Source organism: Sturnira hondurensis, unplaced genomic scaffold, assembly GCF_014824575.4.
Source record: "Sturnira hondurensis isolate 20B ecotype Veracruz unplaced genomic scaffold, ASM1482457v3 Scaffold0008908, whole genome shotgun sequence".
NCBI lineage: Eukaryota > Metazoa > Chordata > Mammalia > Chiroptera > Phyllostomidae > Sturnira > Sturnira hondurensis.
Window position 1 is genome coordinate 1,033,632 of NW_028081539.1, and position 12,550 is coordinate 1,046,181.

Genomic DNA, 12,550 nt, shown 5'->3' on the forward strand with positions numbered 1-12,550 from the left:
GAATGCTAGCTTGGTAGTTAGAATACTTAGAAGAATTTATACAGCTATCATCTATAAAGTGCTTTACAGCTTCCTGTACCCACTAGGCTGCTTATCTGGAAAATGGAGGGGTTGTAATGGATGATCTCTCAAGTCTTTCTAAAAGTGACTCTATGTTGTTCTAAATCTCTTGCTTGTTAATCATGATATGGCTATTTTGGAGTATAAGTACATTGGTTAAAAAACTCTGAGATCCAAATGAGAGAAGCTAGTTAAAAAGAAGTATTTTTTTTTTCCTGGAGGAAATCCACAATGAAAGGGTTGAATGAACAAGGTTTGGAAAGTCGGAAATATTGCAGGGTATGAAGTTAGAGAGATAGTATCCACTAGGCAATGCTTACTTCTGACACTAATTGCATGTTTAGGAGTTTCCCAAGATTAATTTTAGTTTTCATAATGTAACAGAAGGAACTCACAGAACTCACTGAAAGTGATTATACTCAAGGTTATGGTTTATTATTCTGAAAGAATATAGATTAAAATCTGACAAGGGAATTGCCTTGTTACAGGGGAGTCCAGGAAAGTTCTAACCACAGGGCTTCCATCGGCTTTCTCCCTGTGGAGTCATGAATGACACTATTCTCTCCACAACAACGTGTGACAATATGCACAGAGTGTTGTAAGCAGAGAAGCTCACCTGAGTCTTAGTGTCCAGAGTCTATCGAGTTTCCACAGCCAACTGGTGGGTGACTGATCTCAGTCTCTAGCCCTCCTGGGGTCGCACTGATACTGCATGACTCAACAATAAATGACATCGCTAGACTTTCTAGGGGGCCCAGAAGCCCCAGGTAAACAAAGATACTCTTGTCAGGAAGGAAATTCTGAGATCTTAGAGATGACCTCTTAGGTGTCAAGGGTAAAGGCTGGTGTTCTGGGCAAAGGGAAATTCTTTGCTACACATAAGGGCTAAGGAGGAAGTAGAGCCTGGGAGTGAACACTATCAGAACTCCATATACTTGTGCATTAGTTTTCTACTGATCCCATAACAAATTGCCACCAGCTTAGCATCTTGAAAGAACATAATTCATTATCTCAGACTTATGGATATCAGAAGTCTGGGTTCGCTCAGCTGCTTTCTTTTTATCAGGTTTTACAAGGTCAAAATCAGAGTTTTGGAGCTCTGGGTTCTTCACTGGAGACTTTAGGGAACTTTCCACTTTCAGTTCACTCAGATTGTTGGGAGAATCCAATTCCTTACAGTTGTAGAGCTGAGGTTCTTATTTCCTGGCTGGCTGTCAACTGGGTGGCCCTTAGCTCCTAGAATCCTGTCTCTGTTTCTATATGTCAGGGCCAGCAATGCCTCAAATCCTTCTCATGTTTGGAATCTCTCCCAATTCCCCTTCTTCCACAGTTTTTTCCTGCCTACACCTGGAGGCAGTTCTCTGCCTTCAAGGGTCTACCTGGATAATCCATAACAATATTCGTATTTAAAGATTGTATATAACAACATCAGAAAAGTGCCTTTCACCATGCAATTTGACATAATCTACAGGTTCAAGGGCTTAGGGTGTGAAAATCTTTGGTAGGCTATTCTGCCTATCACATCATCTATCATCTCTGCATTTCTCTGTGCTTTTGTTTTCATGAATTTCCCCAGTGAAAAGAATGAGCACTGACAGCCCCGAAGCATTGGGGATTATCAACACAAATGCCACAGGAGCCAGGCACATAACACAAATGAGTGAGGGGGCTGGTGTAGAAAAATAGGAAGTGGTGCTGGCTGTGAGAAACTAGAGCAGAGGTCGACAAATTATGGCTTGGGACCAAATTTGGCAGAGGGACCAAATTCAGCTTGTGGACTGGCCTTTGTAAAGAATATTTATGTATTGTCTGTGGCTGATTTTGTGCTACAGTGGCATAGTTGAGTAGTTGCAACAGACAGTACGCAGCTTGGAAAGCTGCAAATATTTGTGATCTGGCCCTTTACAGAAAATGTTTGCCAAACCATGAATTAGGAGATGCATACTCCATTCCAGAGCTCTAGTCAATGGTTGCTATGAAGAAATACTCACCTAGTGTTCCACATCTGGTTTTTTCAAGAGAAGCTTGAGCTCAAGATTCATATATGAAATTTTTTGATATTTAAAGGTCAACTAATTCAAAAAAGTTTTCGAACATTGGGAAGACTAATAAGAAAACATCTGCCAGCCATATCGGCTCTTTCACAAATAGTTTGTAACCCTTAGCCAAAAAAAGAGAGATGGAATTTACCGTGTCTTAGTCTTAAGTAAAAAAATCTAAGGGAAGAACTTGTGTCATGAATTGTCTTTGCACGAATCAACTAGGAGCTTGGGTACTATTATTGGCTCAACTTCATTCCGAAGCTCCCTCTCTGGTGCAGGGCTAGACTAAATGTTTTTAAGCACCCCAGGGGGGAAAAGTTTGTAACCCCAATTAAACCATCTTCACATGTATTTTAAATAATACATAATTTTAAAAAATATAAAAATCAATCCCCAAAATAAGTGCAAAAATTTCAACATGGTATTTTCATCTCTGTGATAGGTATTCTGAATTAAAAATAACTATATACATTTTTTTTTCAAAGAAAAGCTCCCTTCTCTGGACCTACCTTTCCACATTTTATTGTTTCTGTGCTTGCTTTGTACCAGGTTCTCTGGCCACCTGGGCTCTCTAACACTGCTGGGCGAACACGACACAGCAGAGGGGGGGTGGGGTACATTTGCAGTAGCAGGGTGGCTCTCAGAGTGGCTATGTGGTTGAAGGAGAGCAGGCCATGGGAAAGGAACATGGCCAATTATCCCCAACATTCCATAAACTGCATGATTACAGAGTGTACTCTCAAGTGCACTTTTCCTTTTTGAATTGCTATTTCTGAAAGCCCAAATGCCTAACTAATCTGCCTTTTATAAGTGACCATGGCTTGCTCTCAACAGCTGAAGTAAGTCCTCATTGTCACTGAACACAGGCAGCATTTCTCCAAGGCCTTCTAGTTGCTATGGAGCTTGGAGGATTTTTGTTCTTTTTGTATGTATTTTCTGATTTCACCCCCCCCCCCCCACCAAACACTCACAGCAGTTAAATTTTCTCTATAAAAGCACATTGAATTAATTTATTAGTCCTCTGGGGGATGAAAAAAAGAGCACTTCCCAGGAACCACACTGTAAGAAAAACAAATGAGACCCTGAACTGGCAATTATCTGCTATTCATCATGGGCACCCAGGGAAGGTTGACCAAAAGGTTTAATTGTAACTAACAAGTATGATTTATTTGAAGAAAAGAAATTCAGACAATGATGCAGCAAGATTAGTTACTGCCTTGAAAATGAAATTAGGTTGGAATAGGGTTCTCATATTTGGTAAAATAAAAATTAAACTTTTAACTGAAAAATGGATATTTAGGGTACATACCTAAATATTTGATGCAAATTTTGCTTGTTAATTTGACAAGAGCAAATCACACAGCATCCGTTAGTTAATTAAATCACACACCTACTTATTTAAGCCACTGAGTGCCTATGATATGCAGATACTAGGGACACAGCAGCAAATATACCTCAGCCTCTGCTCTCTTGGAGGTGACATGCAAGTGGGGAAAGACAGACAATAACATTTGCTTATACAATATGGCAGGTGATGGTAAGGACTCTGAAAGAAATGATAACAAAATGATATCTTTTTATGTACTAAGTTGTGTCTCCCCCCAATTCATATGTTGAAATCCAAATCCCTAGTACCTCATAATATTGACTGTATTTGGAGGTGGGATTTGAAAAGAGCTAAGTAATGTTGAATGAGTCATGTGAGGTGGCTCCTAAGTCCAGTATGACTGGTGTCCAGTATGACTGGTGTCCATGTAAGAAGAGATTAGGACACACACACACACATAGACTGAAGACCATGTAAAGAAGGTAGACATCTGTAAGCCAAGGAGAGAGGCCCTCAGAAGAAACTGACCCTCTTCACATCTTGATCTTGGACCTCTACCCAATAAAACAAGAAAATAAATTTTTGTTAAAGCTCCCTGGCCTGTGACTTTTGTTACGGCAGCACTAGTAAACTAATACATATACTCACTGTGTATCCACAGTGCAACTTGCTGATCTTAAACTGAAGTCATGGTTGGATCTGTCCACACTACAATCAAATCTCATAGAACTAATATTCCAGGTGATTGTGTTTTATTCATTTTTTTTCAGCACTTTTCACCCTGGTCAATTATCTCAGCTTTGGAGTCATTCAATGGCATGTTTATTACGTATAGTTCCCTCATTAGATAATGTAAAACTTCACGAGGACAGAAATCTGCTTCTTCCTAGACTGTTTTCAGTGTAAATAGTAGTGGTAACTAAAAAAAAAACCTATCTTGAGTGGGTCAATATTTTTCTTATTTTAAAATAATACTGTTTATTGTAGAAACTGTAGAAGATACAGATAAGGCAAAGAACTAATAGAATTACTTGTGACCATATTACTGGTGAACGAATAAAATGAACTTACTTCTTTACTGGAAAATGATTCTTATTTTTTTTATGTTGTTCAAACATTCATAGCTCATATATATTGGCTCATGATGTTTAGAATACTGATTACCTCACATTTTTCATGTTTTAAAATACCTATAAATTTTATTTTCTTTAAAGGGAATTACTTAGGCAGAATATCTTCAGAATACTTCAGAATAGTTTGGGAACACAGCAGCTGCTAAGTTAGCATAAAATACTGTAATTACTATAGCTTAATTGTTTGTGTTAAATGAAAGGTAGTTATAAATCCTCAGGAGTCTCAGACTAGTCAAATGATTTAGTGAAGGGACGTTATCTCTAATATATTCACATGGATGGAACCAGTGAATTGTTTCCCTCATGCCTCATCTACTTAAAATCTACTTAATCTATGTTTTTAGATTGCTAATCTCTATGCTTATTTTTAAAGTGTAATTATATGTCAAAATGATACTCAGTTGTCAGTGATGTGACAGATTGATGGGTATTCAATTCAGATATGATCATAGTAGCATTATTAGAATTGGAGTAATTGTGCTCACTTTATGCATCTAAGGAGCACTTACATGGTGTTTACTGTCTGCCAGGAACTATTAAATAACTTGTTTGATTGTCATAACAAGCCTATGATATAGGCTTTAATCACCATAGGAAGCCAATAGGTATATTGTATCAGTGAGAAAGCCGAGGCACACAGAGTGTAAGAATTTTGCTGGGGCAAAGGCAGGATGGGGCAGATGGGCTCCAGTGTTTGTGCTGAATTTCTACAGTCTGCTGGTTCTCCTAAAGGTCCGGACAGCAGCTAGCATTTACAATAGGTGTTATGTTCCTGACCCCTCTATATGTTTTACATATATTCAGTCATTTTATGGTGATGAGCCACCCAATAAAATAAAAAGTTCAAATCTTAGTTTAAATTTTGGTGATGAAGTGAGAGTGTGATTTGGGGGAACCTCATTGTATCTCTCTGGGACTCCAGCTAATGAGTTGATTGGATTATCTGATTTATCTTCAAAGTCTCTTCTAATCCTAAAGTTTTAGAATTTGAAGACTATCTTGAAAGTCTTAAAAAAACTATTTTTTTTTGTTTCCAATTTTAGAGTGATTATTGATATATGGGGACTTCATATAGCCCTTTCATCTTTTGCTTTCTGATTGCTCTATGTTTCTAATTTTAAAATTGAGTACTCAGTCTAGATTTTTCATCTCCTACACTCTTATTCTTAAAAAATACTTTTGTTTGCTTATTTACACAAGTTTTAAATTTTACAGAAAAATGTAGATGCTTTAGAGTCAGATATATATATATTATTGTTGACACAATTATAGATGTAAAAGCCCTTTACAGAGCAAAACAAAAATTATATATAGGGAATTTTAATTTAGATATTACCAGTTAGTTCAAGAAACTCAAAGTGTTTTAATGGTAGTCATCTATATACAGATTTATATGGTGCCAAAGCTGTCCAATTATGCAAATATATTCTAATTTCCATAAGCAAAGGCATTTTCAGTAAGTATTTACATATGATGTTGCTACATACTTATGCAAATAAGGTTAACTTTCACCTAGTCCCAAGTGATAAACAATCTCTTAGGCTGTTTAGGGACAATGTTCTTGGGAATACACAAAGACAGAGTAAGAAAGGTAAGATCTCTAACTCTAAACCACTGACATGAATATATGACGTTTTTGTTAATAATCATAATAAAGAATTCACTGCTCTCTAGCCTCTTTTTGCTTTTCATTATGATCTAAGTTTCAGAGCCATTCTCTGTTTTACAGATGACAACAGGGACAGCAAACAAGTGCCGACAGTACCTCAACCCTCCTCTAGAATGAAGCACATTAAACAAGAGATGGCCAAAAATCACCTTCAGTTTGTGCGATTTGAAGCAACAGATCTCCATGGGGTGTCCAGGTCTAAAAGTATCCCTGCGCACTTCTTCCAAGTGAGTTTTACAAGTAGAGTTGTAACTGAATGTAACTTCATGACCATTAGCAAGCAAATGGTCCTTATTATTCTTTCCCATTTTATCTTGATCTATACAGCAAGTTAAGCTGGAAACTGGTAATTTATTTTATTTCTTCCCTTGTCCCTTGCCAAACACATTATTGCTCCTAAAGTGATGGATAAACTCAAGAGTAAAAGATTTTAGCTTAAGTTATAGTTGATAGGCTTAAGTGATTGATGCATGTGGAAAGCTGTTATTCCAGAAACTAAAATGCATGACCTAAAATGCATGATTCCAGGAGTTCAGTAAGCAGTTCAACCCTTGGGCCCCAGGGTGTCTGCAAGTGATAGAGATAGTATCTGAGCATGTTCCAGGGAAGGAAGCTAGTGACACAGATAACGAATTGTTGATCAACAAATGAAGAAGTACTAGGAAAATTGCCTCTAGACGGAAACTCTTATTGGATTAACCTTTTCCTCAAACCCTTTATCTACTCTTTCTTCTCCTTATAAAAAGGTCAGCTTGAGATGAGATATTAAGATGAGATAGGAAATATTTACCTGATAAATAAAGCATATATATGTATGTGTGTATATATATGTGTGTGTGTATGTATGTGTGTGTGTATATCCCAGGAAAGTTAAAGAAAAGAAAGCTTTTTAAAAATATAGTGCAGGCAGTCAGTGACAGAGTTGAGGTGTTAGTCAGTGATTCCTTGCTTCCATTTCCAGAATTTTTGTTTGTTTGTTTATTTTACTATACCTTCTGTTTCCAGGTTAGCTTTTATATTTCCTTTTATTGTTAATTTGAGATAAGAATTCTTTCTTATAAAAATGAAAAAATACTGGTATTAGAAAATGAGCCATTTACTCAGAATAGGAAAAAAAGTCTGTTATATAATTGGAAGAGGCTAAATGGGGAACCTGTGATAATGATGTGTCTGCTTTTGAAAGAAATCACCATGTGCCTGACACTCTGCTCAATGCCTTACAAACATGAGTTTATTTAAACCTCTCAACCAACTTATACTGTCTGTCCTAACAAAGGATTGCCTTTTCTCTAAATTATATGCGGATAATACAGGTTCTTCATTTGATCTACTCAAAACGTGATATATTGCTATGGAACTCTTAGCTAATTCTTTGCTTATTTCAAAAGGTGACCTTTACTGTGGCCCAAATTTCAGTTATCATAGAGATTTGAGCTACTCGAAAAATTTTCACTTAGTCCCTGGTGATATATATTGGAGTTTGAGGTTGTTCTGGTGTTTGTATTTATACAGATAATTTAAGACAACAATTGTCAAGACCATAATCTGTTTATATATACATATTTATATGTTTACCACTACTAATAAAGAGTAGTTTGCATTCAGAATGTTCATAAAAGAATAAAGTAAAAAGCAGTTAGAAAAGAGCTCTCAGCAAAATACGGATTCAATAACCTGAGGAATAAATTGTGATTCTTTACTATCCTTTACATTCCTGAAAAGTGAAATGTTAACAAGCTGTTCTCTATTGTTTACAACCAAGTGAATGCACACAGATTTAAATTGCAGGGACTCTTGGAAGTCTCATGAATAAAACACATTACCCCCCATTTTAGATATAAAATTAGCATACAGATTTTCAAATTAAAAAGTTGGCGAGTTAGGGAAACAACATTATTTTTTACAGAGAAAATTTGAATGAAAGAATTTCATACTTAAATACCCTTAAAAATCCCCAAATATGTGTATATAAAGTTTACTCGCACAACTCCATGAGTGAGTTAAAAAATTAAGCAGCAGAGGAATAGTGCTCACCTTACTCAGCTTTATTATTAGTAATAACAGATTTGGATCAGCAGAGTCAAATGGCATTTGAAAATGCATGTGGAGATGGTGGAAAGTGAAGGAGGTGGTGGCTCTTGGTCAAAGGCAGAAGGGTGGGCTGGCAGATTGTGTCTGCTAGCACCCACACCTCTTTGGTAGCCATGCTTTTGGGGTTTGGAGGTAATGTAAGAAACAATCTGGCTTGCAGAATGGCAGTATGTTTTATGAAACTCGTCATGCTTACTGACACCCTGGGAATCAAACTTTGTAGTCATCTTTCTCTATCTATTAATGTAACCTTCAACACATGAAGCCTTGTTCCTATTACACAATTTCTAAAAATTGCTTTGTTGTGTCTGTGTGACTTTGTAACCTCATCACTTTCCTGTTGTTTGGCACTAGCAAAAGGTAAATAAATGACCAGATCCATTGAACCCAAGAGGTGTATGGCTAGAAAGTGCCTTAGCATTCACTCAGTCTAACACTTCTGCCGCACAGACGTGGATGCCAAAGTGCACGCCATCCAGCGACTGCCTAGCTTCACACAGAGAGTGAAAGAACCAGGACTAGGAGTCAGATGTGGTGACGCCCCAGTTCATGCTGAGTGGAAGGCTATAACATTTTGGAAACAGTGACTGTGGAGATACAGGTCCACATTCATAGGCAAGGTTTTTGGGACTCTATGAAACTGTGAGGTAGCTCATTCGTACGTGGCTTGTAAAAATGAATGAAGAGAAAGGTGCCGCTGTCAACAGACCTGGCTTCTCTGGTGTTAGGGCGCCTGTCCTGTGTGTTGTGGTACTGACTACAGTCAGCTCTCTGAGAAAAATCAGGAATTCTTTCCCATAGACTTTTGAGTCAGTTAACCATGGAGATTACAATAGGAAAACCCAAACAAACAAAGCAAAACAAAACAAAAAAACCTTGTCTGAAGTATTAGGAACTACGCCATAAAATAAAAAGTGCTTTGAAAAACACCTTTGGTTACAATCATTTCAAATAATTCCATAAGGCTTTTCTTAACCTTTGTCATTTGCTAGAAAGACACTTTATCATTACACCTTTTATTTATGACTGCTATTTTCAGATTCAAGAGCATATAAAGCTTATAAGGCTAAAAACAAGGAGGTGTTTCTAAAAGTACTTTTGGGGTTTTATTTCAAAATATTTAAAATTCAGTTAGTGTTACCTAATAGATGTTAAACAGATTCTTTTTTCCTCAATTGCAAACACCATCTCCACCTTTTTGTTTGCTTTCAAGGTTTAAATCCTGATTGCTTTGTCCTCTTAACTCCTTTAGGAAAAAGTGATCCACGGTGTTTTCATGCCCCGAGGTTATCTTGAATTGGCCCCGAATCCTAAGGACAACGAAGTGGATCACATAAGGGCGACGTGTTTTAACAGTGATATCGTCCTGATACCGGAGTTATCAACCTTTAGAGTTTTGCCGTGGGCCGAGAGAACAGCCAGAGTGATCTGCGACACGTTCACTGTGACTGGTGAGCCTTTGTTGACTTCCCCGAGGTACATCGCCAAGAGGCAGCTGAACCAGCTTCAAGACTCCGGCTTCTCCCTGCTCTCTGCGTTTATCTACGATTTCTGCATTTTGGGTGTGCCAGAGATGATCAACTCAAAGACCCTCTCTTTTCCGGCTTCTGCATTGCTGAGCGACCACGACCAGCCCTTCATCCAGGAGCTCGTCGATGGTTTGTACCACACCGGAGCCAGTGTCGAGAGCTTCTCCTCCTCCACCCGGCCTGGTCAGATGGAAATCTGTTTTCTGCCCGACTTTGGCATCGCTTCCGCTGATAACGCATTTACCCTCAGATCCGGCGTCAAGGAAGTGGCCAGGAAATACAATTACATCACTAGCTTTTTCTTTGAGACTGGATTCTGCAATTCAGGTGTTTTGTCTCACAGTCTCTGGGACGTCGCAGGGAAGGAAAACACGTTCTGCAGCTGTGCTGGGACGGAGCAGCTCACCGTCACCGGGAAGAAGTGGCTGGCCGGACTCTTGAAGCACTCTGCTGCGCTAAGCTGCCTGATGGCTCCGGCCGTGAGCTGCCGAAAACGTTATTCCAAGGAGGGTAAAGACCAGAAGGAGAGAGTGCCTACCACGTGGGGCTATAACGATAACAGCTGTGCTTTTAATATCAAGTGTCATGGGGAGAAAGGCACCCAGATAGAAAATAAACTGGGCTCAGCCACCGCGAATCCTTACCTGGTGCTGGCTGCGACTGTCGCAGCAGGTTTGGATGGACTTGGAAGCAGCGATGGTGCCTTGGCTGGTCCGGATGACAGCACAGAGCTTGATCCATCAAAACCTTCCGAGATCCCTTTGAAACTGGAAGATGCTCTTGTGGCACTGGAAGAAGATCAATGTCTGAGACAGGCTCTAGGGGAAACCTTCATTCGGTATTTTGTTGCCATGAAGAAATATGAGCTGGAAAATGAAGAAACAGATGCTGAGAGAAATAAATTCTTAGAGTATTTTATTTAGAATGGATCTCCTAACTATTCCTTCAGAGGTGTGATTTTTGCTTAAGTAGCTGATCTACCAAAAAGAAAAGATTGAAGATTGGGTTTTGTAATTGACAAGAAGATTGCCTATGCTTTTTAAATTATTATATGACAAATGAAGTGGACTGCTGAGAGAATTCTGATAACAATAAAGTTGTGGTGAAGATGTAACATGCAAACTTACCATGTCTTGTCAGTTGGCCATCATTTCCTCTGTGCAGGTTACCCAAAATAGAAATATTCAGTTTCTTTCAGGCAATAAATATATTTACACAATAAAAATGTCTTAAGAATTAGAAAGCAGCCCTGACTGGTGTAGCTCAGTTGGTTGGGTGTTGTCCCACAAAGCAAAAGGGTCACCAGTTAGATTCTGGGTTGGGGCACATGCCTGGGTTGTGGGTTCTGTCCCCAGTCAGGGTCTGTAAGAGAGGCAACTGATTTATGTTCCTCTCTCATGTCAATGTTTCTCTCCCTCTCTCCCTCCCTTCCCCTCCTCTAAAAATAAATAAAAAAAGAAGAATTAGAAAGCAAAAATTCACCACTTAAGTAAATAATCTCAGTTATACAGATAGGTTGTGACTGCCAAGGAGACAGACATACTTGCTAATACAATCTCACTAATCAGGACACACTGAGGATCTGTTTTGCAAGCATCACTGTGATGTTTCTAAATAAGTTAAACAAGTTTTGAAAAAATATGTCATGATGACAAGTCAGCAGAAGTGTTCCCATATGTCCNGCAAAAGGGTCACCAGTTAGATTCTGGGTTGGGGCACATGCCTGGGTTGTGGGTTCTGTCCCCAGTCAGGGTCTGTAAGAGAGGCAACTGATTTATGTTCCTCTCTCATGTCAATGTTTCTCTCCCTCTCTCCCTCCCTTCCCCTCCTCTAAAAATAAATTAAAAAAGAAGAATTAGAAAGCAAAAATTCACCACTTAAGTAAATAATCTCAGTTATACAGATAGGTTGTGACTGCCAAGGAGACAGACATACTTGCTAATATAATCTCACTAATCAGGACACACTGAGGATCTGTTTTGCAAGCATCACTGTGATGTTTCTAAATAAGTTAAATAAGTTTTGAATGATGTCAACACTTGTCAACACTTGATGATGACAAGTCAGCAGAAGTGTTCCCATATGTCCCTTTTCTCTTTTACCCTTCTTCATTAACTTCCAAAAGGCTTAGAAACTTCAAGGCTATAACATCCATAAGACACAAATCCACAAGAAATAGAATTCAGGCATAGAACAACGAGGTCAAACATTTAAAACCTTAAAAAAAAAAACAATGTCTCATCTAGAAAGCCAGTGCCTAAGATACAGGTGAAATAAGTTATGTGTGTGGGCATGGATCAGCTCCGTGTGATTTGCTCCCTTCTTTGAAACTAAAGATTTCAAAGATACCTCTGGTGCTTTGTGAAGTGTGAGAACAAATGCTTAGATAAGTAGGGCTGTGTTTGCAGCTTAAATTTGTATTTAAATTACTGATTGTGCTGCCCACAGAGGTTGGTGTCTCTCCAGACAATATTTGTTCCAGACCTGAATGAGATAATACTGTAACTATCACTATTTAGCTTCTTTAGGGATGAGATCCAAATATCTACTTACTAGCAAATGAAAATCCTATTCTAGTGTTTAGGATCAAACAGGAGATTTTATGTTCAATTAGAGCCAACTGTGTTCTCAATTGAGAGAGCAAACACACAGGCAGAGGATTAGAATTAGGCTCAGATCCTCCTATTCAAGTTTGCAGC

At 38.4% G+C, this 12,550-nt stretch overlaps 1 protein-coding gene across 2 annotated transcripts in view; it reads left to right on the forward strand.

The window, feature by feature from the left end:
* The window catches only part of LGSN (lengsin, lens protein with glutamine synthetase domain), a 37,368-nt gene extending 26,391 nt beyond the window's left edge, over positions 1-10,977 (forward strand). For both annotated transcript variants that reach the window (XM_037056321.1, XM_037056322.1), the window contains exons 4-5: positions 6,292-6,458; positions 9,575-10,977. In XM_037056321.1, coding sequence (XP_036912216.1) covers positions 6,292-6,458; positions 9,575-10,774 — 1,367 coding nt within the window. In that variant the 3' untranslated portion in view covers positions 10,775-10,977. The remainder of the gene's footprint in view (positions 1-6,291; positions 6,459-9,574) is intronic.
* The last annotated feature ends 1,573 nt before the right edge of the window (positions 10,978-12,550 follow it).